Source organism: Myxocyprinus asiaticus, chromosome 32 (assembly GCF_019703515.2).
Source record: "Myxocyprinus asiaticus isolate MX2 ecotype Aquarium Trade chromosome 32, UBuf_Myxa_2, whole genome shotgun sequence".
NCBI classification, from domain to species: Eukaryota; Metazoa; Chordata; class Actinopteri; order Cypriniformes; family Catostomidae; genus Myxocyprinus; species Myxocyprinus asiaticus.
Genome location: NC_059375.1, coordinates 18965822 through 18982426, shown reverse-complemented (window position 1 = coordinate 18982426; position 16605 = coordinate 18965822). Strand labels below are relative to the sequence as shown.

At 39.7% G+C, this 16605-nt stretch overlaps 1 protein-coding gene across 1 annotated transcript in view; it reads right to left on the bottom strand.

Annotated features, from left to right (window-relative positions):
* lrp2b (low density lipoprotein receptor-related protein 2b) overlaps positions 1–16605 on the bottom strand; it is a 69763-nt gene that overhangs the window by 28768 nt on the left and 24390 nt on the right. Inside the window, exons 26-43 of the mRNA XM_051667432.1 lie at positions 11815–12063; positions 11418–11626; positions 10265–10449; positions 9880–10108; positions 9415–9592; positions 9191–9319; positions 7116–7282; positions 6701–6844; positions 6505–6614; positions 6238–6415; positions 5775–5988; positions 5241–5477; positions 3799–3987; positions 2506–3426; positions 2233–2398; positions 1542–1700; positions 1141–1430; positions 506–709 (exon numbers count right to left, since the gene is read on the bottom strand). Of these exons, the coding sequence (XP_051523392.1) occupies positions 506–709; positions 1141–1430; positions 1542–1700; positions 2233–2398; positions 2506–3426; positions 3799–3987; positions 5241–5477; positions 5775–5988; positions 6238–6415; positions 6505–6614; positions 6701–6844; positions 7116–7282; positions 9191–9319; positions 9415–9592; positions 9880–10108; positions 10265–10449; positions 11418–11626; positions 11815–12063 (4158 nt within the window). The remainder of the gene's footprint in view (positions 1–505; positions 710–1140; positions 1431–1541; positions 1701–2232; positions 2399–2505; positions 3427–3798; positions 3988–5240; positions 5478–5774; positions 5989–6237; positions 6416–6504; positions 6615–6700; positions 6845–7115; positions 7283–9190; positions 9320–9414; positions 9593–9879; positions 10109–10264; positions 10450–11417; positions 11627–11814; positions 12064–16605) is intronic.

Below are 16605 nucleotides of genomic sequence, written 5' to 3'. Positions count from 1 at the left end.
TGTACTGGACCCCGATCAAATGCGGACAGAGCACCACGGAATGGAACAGAGTGAAAGAGTCTCGAATCGTGTGTGACAAAAGTTGGACTATATTTAACTTGACACAGCATCTAAAAAATGCAATGCATGTGTCAGGATGCTAAAAACATGGCACAAGGGCTAAAGACGTCCATCTTAATGCATATGGCTGTAGCGGCTGCACTTTAAAGGGGATACATTTAAAGATTCAACTTTCCAAAAGAGTTTTTTTACTGTGCAAACTGTCTAACAGCTGAAGTGCACTGTCAGCATTAAAGTACAGGGGCTTAAAAATATGAACACACACACACACACACACACACACACACACACACACACACAAACTAGATAAACAAGTCAGTTGTTGGATGAGTAGTTGACTAGCTGGGCATTGTGTTCCATCTGTCATCATTCATTTAGGTATAAAGCAATAAAATGTATGCAAAACTAAATGAAACGTAATTGTTTAATTGCGATGGTCACTTACCACACACTCTCTCAAGCTCATCGGAGCCATCTTTACAGTCCTTGTAGCCATCACACTTCCAGCGCTGAGACAAACAGCTTCCATCAAGACAGGTGAACTGATCTGGATGGCACCGCTGCCCATTGTCGTGGATACAGTCTTTCCCATTGTTGGCCAGATACCAGTTACCAGTGCTGGGACACTGACACTCTGGACCAGCTGGACCTGCGATAAAGTGATAAACGAACAGTACGAGCGATGTAAACACTTTTCTCTAAACTTGCTTCACTTTTCTAAGCCATTTCTAATATTACTTTTAACAAACTAATCCCAAGTTCATTTGTAATGGATGTACTGTAAGTCAGGATGTAAGCCAGTTCTCACAGGTGCTCTAGCAGAGGAACATCACATTAACAATGGACAAGTTTCAAAAGGCTGAAAACCAGAAAGTGTCCAAAAACTTTTATTTTTCCTTAATTTCTAACAGTATATCTGTCGTTTTATTTTTTTGAATATTTAATGTATAATACATTTCTTTCTGAGTAATATTTGTATGTTGAACACTTTTTTGAACACCAGCAACCTTGCTTTTCAGATCTACAGTATTTCCATTATTAGGTACCCTTTGTACATTTGACATGGGACACTAGACCAACCTGGGACACAGACATGGCTGCAGCCTCCGTTGAACAGCTGGCAGGGACTCAAGCAGCTCTCCTGCTTGCTGGCAGAGAAGACATGCACGTCATTGGGTCTATATTGCAGCTCATTGGCCATTATAGTCAGTCCAGAACCATCGTCCTTGCTGGCACGATACACAGTCCGAGTGTTCCAGTCAGTCCAGTATATGTCCTGCTGGAACACGGTCACAGAAAATGGGTACTGTGTCTGACTAAGAATGACTTCCCTATTCTCTCCAGTCAAAGAGGCACGCTCGATCATATCCCTGTGGAAGAGAGAGTGATGCATACATTTTTGTCCATTAAATACTTGTTGTCTGTCTATAATAAAATTACTTAGTAAAATGACTAGTTAAATACAGTTAGAATAAACTCACAGTGCTGAATCAGCCCAGTACAACAGTCTTTCCTCATAATCCAAAGACAGAGCATTAGGCTGAGAAAGGCTTGTGTTTATTATAGGGATCCGGAAGTTTCCACCAAGCGTGGCTCGTTCAATTTTAGCAGGGTATCCCCAGTCAGTCCAGTACAGGTATCTGAGTGAGAAAAATTTGTTTTTAAAGTAATTCCTGAAATGCATTTTAAACTTAAAGGGATAGTTCACCCCAAAATAAAAAAATTTCCATCGTTTATTTGTTCCAAACAAAGTATGACTTTCTTTCTTCCAGATGTTAGGCAGAATGACAACCTTTGTCACCATTCACTGTCAATGTATGGAAAAAAATATTCAATAAAAGCAAATAAAATTAATGGTGACTTAGACTAACATACAGCCTATAACATCTCTTTTTGTGTTCCACAGAAGAAAGAAAGTCGAATGGGATTAAGGAGCCATTAAGACCAAGCTAAATTCAGATTTAGCTAGACTAGCTAGCATGTTCTTTTAAATGGACAGTGTCTTAAAAAGGCGGCGGTAGTGCACAAGACAAAAAAAAAAACAATAACGCAATGGTCAGATACATCCATCTAGCACATGTTGACATAGAAAAACAATTCAAAAACAGCACAGACAGACACAAAAACTTTTTCTGTGTGAATGGCCCCTTAATGATAACAGAATGTTTTTACCCATAGCAGGGATCCACTACAATGGCTCTGGGGCGGTTGGTGTGTGCGATGAAGGAACGGTTTTGGCCATCTACTCCCATAGCCTGCACACTTCGATTATAATAATCTGTAAAATAAAGACGTTTGTGGATCCAGTCATAGGCCAGACCTTCAGGATCATCCAGATCTAACATAGACGAACAGGGAGCAAAAAAAGCAGAAAACTCATTAACATTTTGTTACTGGCAGATTTTTGCTTATTCATTCAGAGAATGATAAAGCATCAGACTGTACCGCTGGCTATGATGATTGGAGGGCTGGTGCTACTTGTGGTTGTGATGTATCCTATTTTACTCCTTCCTAAACCCAGGTACTGTGTAAAGAACACTCTCTTGTCCTGAAAGTCAAACTCCAAAGCCATTACACCATAGCCCAGATTAAAAGTGGGAAATGGGAAACTGTGGTCATCTGGGTTCAGCCTGATACTGTTCAGTGAGTAATCCGTGGTGAAGATAAGGTACTCATCAAGGCCAAATCCACAAGAGACTCCATTGCTGAGCAGAGAGCCATGGGCACAGCCGCATTTGGGCTGCTGCTGCTCAGGCATCGCAAAGCAAAACTGTTGGCAGCGCCCATTGTCCTCTTGGCAGGGGTTGAAACCTACCTGGTTGGCGGCAGTGGGCTGAACATGGGGGTCAAACACTGCAACATCTGTCAGATCCTCAATGCCATCTCGGATGACCTCAGGAGTGTCTGTATTCCCAGGGAGCTTGCTGGCCTGAAAGAGTTTGCCCAGTTTGCGATCCACCCAGAGCATGTAGTTGCCAAAGATGGCAACGCTGTACGGGGAGGGGTAACGACTACCGTATCGTACAATCTGTCGCTGAGAACCGTCAGCTGCCATACATGAGATCATATCTAGTGCATCATCAACCCAGAAGAGGAAGTCATTGGTGTAGTCAATTGTAAGGCCTCGGGGAGATGATAGGCTTTCAGACGCAAGAATAGTCCGATTGGTACCATCTAAAAGAGCGCTCTCGATCTTAGGTGACTGGCCAGCATCAGTCCAGAAGAGCAGACGCAATTTGGGGCTGATGGCGAGATCTTGGGGACGATCCACAGAACTCTTTAACAGGATCAGTCGATCACTTGAGTTCAGACGTAACACCTCTAAGTAAGTCTGAGTGGTATATGCGATAGTAAAGTACAAGTTTCCTGAAAAAAATAAAATAAGGATCAGGATTTCATGTTGTTTTCACAACATATATTAATGAAATTGTATTGCATTTCTGTATGTGTATAAGAGTATAGATATCTTTAGAAATGTATATGTACAGTATATCTGGGTACATATTTATTTTCAAAGATATCCATACTCTATACACATACAGAACAATGTGTATGTATCTGTGTGTTTATGTGTTTAAACCATGTTTATGGTTTGTGTTCCATGTTAGAAAGATGCGAATGGTCATTGACACAGTCAATGGTCATTGTTCATATGTTATATCAAAGTGTATGATTGAAATCAAAATCTAAAGATAACAATAAAATGCTGATCACACACACAAAAAAATTGTAATTTACCTGCTATCCAATCTACAGCCAAGCCTTGAATCCTTCCAGTGCCTAACTGAGTGATGACAGAAGAATAGCGGGAGCCATCTGTCTTGGCCCTGTAAAGACCTCTGTAGGATGAGTAGGTGCTGTTATCAATCCAGTACAGGAAGCCAGAGGCGATGTGCATGTCCAACTTGTCAATAATAGAGTAAGTACCTTAAGAACAAAAGCACAGCATAAATTATGGTAGTGCAGTATTACATCACAAGGCTAAATTACAGTGCAATTATTATTAATATTTATATGTTTTTTATTTTGCAGCTATTTGCACTCCAGTAGTCTGATGGAAACACAGAAATTAAAGACAAACTGCACCCTCAAGTGTTGATGCAATGGTTTAGTGTGTTGGGACAATGTAGATATGATTTTTACATGTGGATGACCCGGGTTCGACTTCCCATTTTGTCCCACTTTTCCCAATCCAGTTTTATGTCTCCACTATTAATATTTCCCATATATTTATTATTATAGGTAATATTTATTTAATACTACTTATAACAATAAAATGAATTAATATAAATGTGATTTGGTCACTGTGAAGGTCAGAAGTTCAGAGAAAGATTTGATTCGGGTAAAATTAACCATGGTTTTACTATAGTAATATTGTTGTAACCATGTTTTTTGGCAGAAGCCATTTTAATGCAGTTAACAATAGTGTTATTATAGTAATATGGTGTTAATATAGTAACCACGTTTAATGTTGTGGTAACTATGATTTTACTTCAAAATACCATAATGATACTATGATTACTGTAGTAAAACCATGGTTATTTTTTGTAAGGGAATGTTAGGGTTAGGTTTAGGGGTTGGTGTAGGGTGTCTGTAGGATTCTAAATAAACACACTGCAGTGGTACAGTATGTTAGTATTTAATTAGTGGTGCAAATAGCATCTAACACTATTTGCACTTAGTGCAAAGAAGATATTTTTTGTTGCTATTTAAACTTAGTGTGGAATAGCCTCTATTTACACTTATGCAAATAGCCTCTGCCTTATTATTATAATTGGTTTACACAACCACTACTTCAAAAGTTCTTTAAGGTGCTAATACGAAAGACAAAACATGAATCACCGAATCAATTGATTGGTAATCAAATATTACCATTCCCTTTCTAAAACAAATTGCCTTTCTAAACTCTTTATACTCCATGCTATAAAATGTGACCTTCTGCATAATTAAAGCCACGTTGACATAGAAACCAAGGTAAAAAGGTCTCAGTTTTCTAATGATATAGTTGTTATGTTTCTAATCCAAACCATTGCAAAGATTTAACCAATTAAATGCTGTCTGAGACTTTTCTTTTTACTTTAGTGCATAAAAGTCAAAATGTTTTACTGAGTCAAAGTGATGCAAAAAGATGGAGTAGGTCACAAATATTCAAAAAGTCTAACATTATTATTAATACTCACTAGCTCCCACAGGAACCATGGCCTCAGAGTGGTCTGAACTGTTGATGTGGAATCCTCTAATAAATCTGGGAGAGGACACTACAGCATAAGAGTCGTACTGCTCACAGCGGGAGCCATCCTGAGATGGGATGAAACCTGTGGTGCAGGCGCAAGTCTTCTGTCCATCAGGTTTTGGCAGACACAGGTGAGGACATCCACCATTGTTGGTGCTGCAAGTGTTGGTGGTTCCAGCAGAGTCTGGATGCAGTGGATTGATGGTGAACAGAACATGATGAATCATTTAAAAAAAGGGAATAATGCAGAGCATGGTCTTATATTGTGCCTAATAAGGTATTCAGATAAAGTTCTTGAATTATTTTAATTAAAGGGATATTTCACCTAACATGAAAATCCTATCATCCATTACTCACTCTTATGTTGTTTCAGTTTTGGGCTATCACTTTAATTGCCTATTCTTATATTATTATATTTTGTTAGTTGCTTGGGTAAAAGCATTGGCTAAATAAATAAATGTAAATTCTATAATTCACTCACTGTCTCTGGCATACACTTTTAGTGCCCGCACCCCAGCCATGCCACTCCTCATCACCACCATGTCTGCGCCCGTGTTCTTGTCGACTCTCTCAATGACCTCGTAGTCAAGGTCAGTGTAGTAGAGGTAATTTTGGTAGACAGTGATGCCCCAGGGATGAGATAAGCCACTAACAATAGTCACCCTGCTCACACCATCCATTGTTCCACACTCAATCTGCCACAATCACAGATTAATTGACAAAAAACTGTACTAGTTGCTATATTAGAAAATGTAGGAAACAATAGTGAATCTACACACATTGATATTAATGCTCCAAATTTTTATCAAGCTTGATGAAGGCCTAGAGGTCGAAACTTTCATTTTTGCGTTCTCATTTGCTCTAACAACAGAATAAAAATTCCACTAATATGTGTTTCCATGATTTAAAAAAAAAAATGTTTTTTAGATTGTTATGCTTCTCACCATCCCAGTTTGAGGGACACCCCAGTAGAGCTTCCTGGCTTCAATGTCTGTGGCGATAAACTCAATGTTGCCCAGGTTACCTGTGTAGAGGTTTTTGAGATTACCACCATCCATGTCTGCACTGGCCACCTTTGGTGGAACTCCACTGTCTGTCCCTCGGTCTGTCCAGAACAGTTTCCTGTAGAGTGGATGATGACATAAATATCCAAACACTGACACATACAGTAGCACATGAAAAATGTGTTCTTGTCAGAATAAAGTATTTACCCCCTGGCTGGATCAAGAGCTATTCCTATTGGCTGTCCAGCTCCCTCTGGTTTCCCTGTGTTTGTGATGATAGTCTTCCTGTAATGTTGAGATCCATCAACCCTAATAACCTATGGAAAAGAGTATGTAATTAAATACACTCATATATAAAATATCATATTTTGTAACATGGTGTTAATTATCTTATTTTGCTCACCTCAATGGCCTTATTGGAGGGATTGGTGTAGTACATGATTCGTGTTATCCAATCAAATGCCAGACCAGAGGGAGAACCAATGATCGCAGCTGGTGCAAACTGAGTTCGATTGGCCCCGTCAGTCTTACTTCTATAAATAGAGCCCTGAGAAAAATATCTAACTTTAGTTTTATGCTAAACAAAAGCATTAGTTCTGTTTTTCTTTTTCTTAAACAGGTTCATTAATACTTTGAAACAACTGTATACCACTATAAAGGAAATGGACATTGACATAAATTCTGGACACTAAATAAAACCTAAAAGAATGTTAAAAACGTTAGGAATTGGTTCTAAAAAATAACCAAATGGGAACCATATACTAACGTTAGAAGGACATTCTGTATTTGTGGGGTAAGAACTTGAGTGAGTTACTCACAGAGCCTTGCACCCAGTAGACAAACTGCTCTTGGTCATCAAAATCAATGTCTCTGCCCTGTGTGATGCCTGAAATTGGGGCCATGGCATTGTTGGATGTGTCACTGGGGTTGAGAGGAATTCCCATTATCACTGTATCCCTGACAACCATCAGGAATGGTGTGTCATCTAAGAAAAAAATTAAAAGTGAAAAAGTGAAGTAAAAGGCCATAAAAACATTCCACAAGTTCACTTGTTCATATACGTAATCCTTTAAGTTCCTGTAAATTGGCTTGCAGTTTTCTTTCCTGTGTTGACGGAAATTGGGGTGGAATATATCGAAGGGATTTTTTTATTTTTTTATTAATTTACTAAAAGTGAATGATTGACAAGACAAGCTACTCCCAAATTTTCATTGGACCTACTTTATATTAGGTGTCTTTAACTACTAAGTACTTAAGAATTTGAAACAATGTACTTATTTTGTACATACATGTTGTTGCATTGTACTAAAGTACCTGTATTTAACCCTTCTATTGCGTTCAGAGTCTGCATACACCTTTTGCATTCACGGATCAGTTTTGACCCGGTGGAATTCAAGCTTATAAATCATTAATAACCCAATGGTTTTCATCTAAAACTATATTGTAAGTCATTAATAGGTTCTTAACTGTTCATACATATAATTATATGTTAACTGACAACTATAAAATGTATTAATGAATGTGCCATATTTTTTTAAATAATAAAATGTAGAACTTCTTTGACATTTCAAAATATATATTAACTACAGCAAAACCAGTGTGATACATGTGAAGACATATTTTTATCAAGATTTCTGTGAAATTGTGAGAGGCTAAATGTAAGTGAAGTGTTTATGTAAAAAATATACTTAAAAGATGTGCAAAAAATATTTATACATAATATCATGTGTAAAGCCTCAATTGATGCCCAGGTCAAAATTGACCCGCAAACACAAAATAATTTTTTTTATATATCTCAAACGATTTTATTAAAAAATATGAAGAAAATGTATTATGTGTATTTTGATGGTCTTGACAAAGTCCCAATGTTTATTTGAGGTTCCCGTACTTAAAACTATGAGGTATTTAAAAATGATTATCAACCTCTCTTGTGTCAAAAACAGCCTGATCTCACATAAAAATCCGCAAGTGTGTGCCAATTTTTCTTTAGCCAAAATCTGTAAACACTGACCGAATTTGAAAACACTGCCCCCAGAGGCTAAAGCGGTAAGTATTTCAGAGCATATTAACAATTGTGACATCCATTTATATCCAGGAGAGGTAGCCAGAAGCCAGTTGTAAAAATAATTGTTTTCAGCTGAACAGGGTGTAAAACAGTGAAGAGAAATGCTTATTTTATTTTATCTACACCCAACCAAAACCCAAATCTAACCCTAACCATTAGTAGAGACAAAATGCAATTTTAGGGATAAAAATGCAACCTCCTTATAACGCTTGTGATCGTTTATACAAGCGTGATTACTTCCTCATTGGAATGGAGACTGAACTGTGGTCTTCCATGCAACTGACGCAACATGCTACCAGTCATGACACGAGGGAGAGTAATTATTGTTGAGCCATTCCAAATATCTCAGATGGGAGATAGGGCATGTCAGTGAGTTGGCATACTGTTGCCGATCCTAGGGTACTGGAACTTTCAGAAATAGCATGCCGATTTCCTGTGTGATCATGTTGGTCAAAAATGACCCGAACGCAGTAGGAGGGCTAATTACATCTGTAGTTATACTGTTAACCTTAACCCCTTATCCTAAACCTAAACCTAAACCACCCCAACCCTTACCCTAAACCCTAAGCCTAATCTAAACCCTAAACCTACCCATACCTCAACCTCAGTAGCAGCAAATTTGAATCTTGTGAGAATTTTGTAGAACAACATGTAGTTACACAATAAGTACATTGTATTGTATGTATTTTAATTTTAGTACATAGTAGATAAAGACACCAAATATAAAGTGGGACCCTTTAGTTTGGAACTTCATAAAATATCAGTTTGAGAACTCAAATGACACACTACCATTATATATTACATTTCAAGCTTTGTCAAGACTCTGACCTTTAATACAAGTACGGCCATCATTGTCAAGGTTCCAACCAGACTGACAGGCACATGTGTAGTATCGAGGTCTTAAGCTCGATAGCAAGCATAACTGACTGCACGTATGGATCGCACAGGGGTTAAGCGCTGTATGGAAGCCAACAGACACTACGTTATTCACATTAAAAAAACATCCAGAAATAATGTAGATCTTCTATCAATAATCTCTATGAAAGTCTGACCTAAAGGCTGCTTTACAGGGTGATCCATGACGATACCCATGGCCTGATATACACCAGACAGAAGGATGGTGATGTTTCCTCCATGAAATTTGTTAGTCCTCATGATTTGACCATTGTACCGGTCACTCCAGTAGATGTTGTCCTCAAAGATGGTTATACCATGGGGTTGCTGAAGAACCTGCAGTGTGTGATGACAGGGAGTAAAACATGGATCCAGAAAAACTTATGGCTGTGAACAGTCTCAGTCACCATTCACTTTCATTGTATCAAAAAAAAAAAAATTCAAAATAAGTGAATAGTGACCAAGACTAACATACTGCTTAACATCTCCTTTTGTGTTTCACGGAACAAAGAAAGTCATAAGGGTTTGTAACAAAATGAGAGTGAGTAAATGATGACAGATTGTAATTTTTTTTGCCAACTATACCTTTTGCACCAGATTTTAGCCTGGGGACTAACTCTTACCATGTCACTTGCAAAGACTTGATGCCGGTTTTTGCCATCGTAGTCACAGTAGTCAATATATTTTAGGTAGGCATCAGCAAAGTATACTCTTCTGGTTGTGTAATCCAGGGTTAGTCCATTAGGCCAATATACCTTACTGGTCACAATTGCTCTTCTTGCCAAGCCATCCATGCTTGCCTGTTCTATACGGGGGTTCTGACCCCAGTCTGACCAGAACAATATATTGGTACTAAGAAGAGAACAGAAGAAATTTTGCTTTAAGGAAACAAGACAGTATCTTTAAGATTTAGTCATCTTAAACAGCAAAACTATTTTTGCAGTTCCTCAAAGAGTATTTTAAGATTATAATAAAGTTAAAGCAAATGAGAATGTCCAATATGCCTACTGGTTGCGGGGATCTAGAGCCAGTCCACGAGGGCTGGTGACATTCTTGGTAATCAGAATCTTCCGGAAGCGGCCATCAAGAGTGGATACTTCAATATTCTCCATGACATAGTCAGTCCAGTAAAGGTTTCTACCCACCCAATCCACTGCTATACTTTCAGGTACCATCAGGCCTGAGGAGAACACCTAACATACCAAAATCATGGAATGAGCTTGTCCCAAACAGTAGCAGATGAATACAGAAGTCAAATATATTTGGATGAATCTCAAAAAGAGGTGTCTACATAGGTCACATTTTACCAAAAAAAAAAAAAAAAAAAGAAGAAGAAAAAAAGAAAAGAAAATTAGACCTTAGAAAATGTAGCCTACTATACGGACCCTTAAGATGTGATGTATTGTGCCCTTATTTTCAAGACAATTAAGCTTATTTTACTTTTATTTACAACGTCTCATAAATTACTGTATCATGAAAAAAAGATTAATATAATATGAATAAATGTAGTATTATCTCTATAAAATAAAGTAAAATGTATTTTAAAATGTATATTTTTATATGTAATAATATAAAATGTATTAAAACTAATAATAATACAGTTTAATACAGTTAATACTATAAATATCAAAACATGTTAATATAAATAACAATTTTAATAAAAAATATGTTAATATTAATAATAATATTAAAAATATCAATACTAATATTTTAAGATTCATATTTAATTTAATATTTAATTTTAATATAATTTTTTGATTTGTATTTGTTTTTTTATTGATTTTCCTTTATATTTTTATATTTCATACTTTTATACTTTATTTGTTGTACTGCCTCTATTTAAAATTTAATTATTTAAAAAAAAAAAATCATTGCAAAACAGTATTTATTTTTCCTGTAATATGGTAAAAAATGACTAATACAGTATGAGAATCATCACTAAAAAATAATGAGAAAGACAGTAACAGTGCAAAAATTCTAAGGGCTCTTAAAGTAAACTACATACTGTATTCTTTTTGCAAAATATGATTTCATATTTATTTTCTTTTGATTTTGGAGTGAAATGTGACCTGGAGATTTCTTGTCAGGTTTCCTGAGCTGCAATGAAAGGCTACACCCAAAAACACAACTAGAAGAATCTTTATTTCCTTGCATTACTTACCTGGCGTTGGTCTGTGCCATTCTGGAATGAACTGAAGATCATTTTCTGAGAGTTATCACCCCAGTAGATTCTTTTGTTGACATTATCAAAGTCTACAGTGACGATGCTTTGGCCACTGACTATGGGTTGGATGATGGGTGGCCTGAAGTTGATGCGGTTAGATACAATCTCGTAGCGTTTGGCCACCAGAAGTGAGGCTTCACCTGGGGCTGTAGCAGATTCAGTTTCATTACACAAGGATGACAAAGAATTATAACTTTCAGCACTTGGGCTCAGTAGAGTAAAACCATTATGTTCTTGACCATTTGCCTACAAATGCAATACAGCATCATATTTATCCTCACAACAACCCAATCATGGTTAAAATGTAAGGGTAAGTGATAGAGATGTTGCTTACAGTTGGCTTTGCATATGCGGCCATCAGGCTCCAGCTGGTAACCATCCTGGCAGTAGCATCGGAAGGACCCTCGCTCATTGAAGCATGCCTGGCTGCAGAAGCCAGGGATCAGACACTCGTTTATGTCATCACAGGTCTTCGAGTCATTCAACAGCTGGAATCCTGGGTCACAGATGCACTGAGCTCCAAATGGGCCCTGAATACAACCATCACTGCAGCCCCCATTATTCACTTGACAGTCATCTTCATCTAAAAGGAAAAAGTGAAAGAGAGAAGAATTTAGAGAAGAAGAAAAACAAAGATTCTTTGTTAAAGAATCGGTTTACATCAGGGTGCCAAGAGGGTGAGGGGAGACAACAGGACCCAAAAGCAGAGAAGAACAGTCAATGAGTTTATTAAATAACAGAAAAGGGTTTTCAGCAAGTAATGACTGGCGAACCCGGCACTGGCTGCAGTGGCGAGATGAGTTGAAGCAGTAGTCACTCAGTGGGCTAAGGGAGGATTGTGTTCGTAGGATGAGTGCGTGCGTTGTGGAAGTCAGGAGCAATCCGAAGGATGTCTGTAGAAGCTGGTGTGTTGCAAGCAATGCCCAGGCTAAGGCCTCTTTCCCAACACGTGGACAGAGAATGAGGAATCCTACTCCAAGGGTACTGGGCAGCAAAGACAGGCAAAGGCGACTAGAAGATAACCACACTTCCCAATACACGGGCAGAGACAAGCAACCAACAGACACAGGAGATATCCCCAACTAAACAGAGAGCATGGTTAACACTTGACAGTTGTTGGGCCTCATGTATTCAGATAGAGGACAAAGGCAGGCCTAACACAGTCGTAAAAATCTAACTCAAGCCCCCACATTCCAAGTCGTAAATTATACTGATAAAAATCGCGCCAAAATCAAACAAAGGGAGTCCAAAACAGACTACAAATCCCATGAAGCCTTGCTCACTAAAGGATCGAACTCTCAACTCCTATTGGATGAGGCACACAACAGAACGTCCCTCAACCATGTCATCATCAGGAGTAGAAATACCTCTGAAATGCTTCTGGGATTTGCTTCCAGGAACTTTGTTTGCAGTGTGTAGATGCAGCTCATCGCTGCTCTCAGGTGCAACCTCGTGGCACAAGGAAGTAACGTCCGACTTGAAACTGTGGCCATACAATCTCCATCTCACTGGACGAGTTGAGATTACTATAATGGATCCGAAGGAGACCGCTGAGCATCTTCATCCGTTTGCCTGCAGAAGTGAAGAGATTAAAGATTTCTCTTCCATCTTCAATCAAGTCGACATTTCTGAGTTCTCCGCCAGCCTGCCGAGAATCAACAGCCGTACCGCCCACCAGCAGAGCGAGGAAACGGCCTCCCGTCATCACACAAGCCTCAAGGAACTGGGTCGGATGAACACACATTTTGCATCCTCATGCGATTCAAGTAAGAGGTTACGTCTGGGCAGAGATAGAATATTATAGTGTGTTATTCTTGTGTTTCAAGGTTTTTGCTTGTACAGTTTACGGACTGCCATGTCCGCTCCTTATTAATACTCAGGGTATTAATTATCACAAATTTGTTTTGCTGTATTGTGGTCCAACCAAATTGGACTGTTGTGCATTTTCGCCATCGCGAGTGAAACCGGTAAACTGAGTTATGCATTAAAGAGTCAAAGAACGCAGGACTGTTTACGAGCCGTCCACCTCATCTCTGAGCGATAAACTAACAGCTGCTTTCTCTCCCACGATCGTGAAATCGGCTTTAGGGCCATCACTTTATTCTCTCTCTCTCTCTTACTAACCACACACACACACGCGCACACGTGACCCCTCACAAACATTCTGGCACACATTTTTGGCTCGTAGATAGCTTAATGCTAAAGCCCAGCTTTGTCCCTAAGCTATTGTACAAGTGGATACACGCGGTAACTGGTAGACGCCATTGACTGGTTTCTCTCCGCCCCAATTTGCGTCATATTCCCTGGCCGGAAGTCTCCGCCATTTTGTGCGTGTCCCTCCTTACACACACACACACACACACCTTATGTGTTATAGGATTATTTTAGTTTCCATATCTAATCATATCACTGTTTAGTTTGTAGTTGTAAGTCGGGAGTTTATTGACTGCATTGTATTAATTATTAATTGATATTACTGCATAAATAAACTTTGTTTATATTACAAAGAGAAGTGTTTTGGTTTGTTTTGCATACGCTTGTGTCATGCTGACGGGATGTCAGTGCTCGGATTCAAGCCTTCATTCATTGTTTTTTTTTCCCGAAAATCGATATTCTTCGGATGTCGATTTTCCTAAGAAAACAATCTAATATTGAGACTGTTTTACTATCTGGTTATTAGTCCCTGATTCCAGGGTGGTGCCCCGTCAATGTTAATCCTTATTAATATTCTGTTGATTTTTGATAATTGATAATTATCTTTGATGATTGTTGAATTTGAATGATCAATAAGGTAGTGTTAATTTTAAAGTAGGTAGTGTTTCTTTGATAATTATTAATTATTGCTAATAACCAAACTTGCTCCTAAACGTAGCACACTACATTTACTGGAGCCCCATATGAGGTTTTAATGAGTTAGATTCAATTAATTAATTTAAACATTAATTAATAACTAAAGAAATAATTATTAATTATTTCTGGTAGTAACACTGATCTAAACAACCAGTAAAGCCCTACACAGTGCAAACAATAAACTGGCAAAGAAAGAGAGGAAACACAAGGAATAAGTAGGGAGTGCAATCAGAGTGAAGCAGGTGTAGCGTGCGAGTAAATCAATGGCATTATCAGCACCTCACCGGAAACGCTGATCATGCATGCCGGCTCCACCTGTGAGACACGAGGGAGTTAGAAAAACAAACAACAGAATGAGCCGGCACAGATGCCGGAACCGTGACACAGGGACTACAGACCTCATGAAATAGCTTGAGGACAACAGTTTTCTGTCTTATGTTGACATATTTCCTATTGAAACAGGAAGTTTGGGTGGGAAATATCAAAGGAATGAATTGGAATGAAAGACAGGTTTCATTTTGGAGATACGAAAGACTGGTTGAATATGACAGAGGTGAGGTTGTAATTTGAGGCTGACCACCACCGGACTAATGACCTTGATGATGGGAAACAGTCCAATAAACTTGGGACCCAGCTTATGTGAGGGGAGACAGAGTGGAATGTCCTTGGAGGACAACCAAACCCTCTGCCTGCATACGTATGTTGGGGCTTAGATCGGTGTCAGTCCGCTGACCTCTTAACGTGAGCACCAGTCCATAAGAGGGCTTCTCTTGTGGCTTTCCAGGTGCGTCGGCACCTCTGGAAAAAGGCGAGAACGGACGAGGCCTGGGCAGCAGGCTCTTGGGTGGGAAACAAAGGGGACTGGTAGCCGAGGCTACACTGAAAGGGTGATAACCCCATAGATGATGACAGCAACGAGTTGTGGGCATACTTGACCCAAACTAAACTATCACTCCAAGAAGAAGGGTTACGGGAGACCATACATTGCAGGGTTTTTTCCAGTTCTTGATTAGCTTGCTCCGCTTGCCCATTTGTCTGGGGGTGAAACCCAGAGGACAAACTCACTGTAGCCCCCAGCTGTAGATAGAAATCTGCCCAAAAACGTTTAACAAATTGGGGGCCATGTCTTCCACTCATCCCCCTTCCTTATACAGACCAGGTGATAAGCATTGCGTAGGTCCAACTTTGTAAAGACGGACGCCCCCTGCAAGAGTTTGAAGGCTGAGGACTTCAATGGCAAAGGATAACGTTTCTTTCAACGTGATGTCATTCAGCCCCTGATAATCTATGCAGGGTCTAAGCGAGCCATCCTTCTTCTCCACGAAGAATACCCATGCCCCTGCGGGCGATGAGGAAGGGTGGATGAGACCGGCTGTCAGAGAATCATTTAAACACCTGTTCATAGCCTCCCTCTCGGGAGCTGAGAGCCAATACAGCCATCCTTGAGGAGGAGAGGTGCCAGGAAGCAATTCAATAGCACAGTCGTACGGGCGATGAGGAGGGAGGGTCACGGTGCAGGACCGGCTGAACACCACCCTCAAGTCATGGTATACTAATGGCACTGCAGACAAATCCACCAGCTCATCCTACAACAAAACACAAGACTGGACAGGGGAGACAGCAGAGTTAAGACAATGTGAATAACAAAAAGTGCTCCAAGCAAGAACAGTGTTGGTTGCCCAATCTATGTGTGGGTTGTGCGTTACCAATCAGGGATGTCCCAATACTGCTGCAGTCGATGGGGACCGGATGAGGTAGAAGAACAATTGTTCAGAATGTTTACCTGAGATGAAGGTGACTGACTTAGTGGAATGGGTGATGACTAACAGGGGCGTGCCACTAAGTGTATGAGCGATGATGGGCTTGTCCAATTGGACCCTGGGAAGTCGCCAATTGGAAGCCAAGTCGATGTCAATGAAGTTCCCTTCGGCACCGGAATCCACCAAAGTCGAAACAGTGTGACTATCAGTACCATTCTGCAGCTGGGCTGGGAGAAGTGTGCGAAGTCCGGTGACCTTGTCCAATGGTGTCGCGGTTGCCAGTATCCCCCTTTGCTATTGACGAGTGGTGTTTTAACAGGCATGTAGCAGAGAGGTGGCCTGATCGAGCACAAGAGAAGCAAAACCCCTTAAGAAGTCGCCGCTGCCTTTCTTTATGTGACATCGGAAGCCTACCCACTTGCATGGGCTCAGTGTCGAGGTGAGAGCCAGGTGACCTGGTAAAAGGAGTGGGTTGTGGGTGATGATCAGCTGCCTGAGAGGGTGAAGAGTGGTGT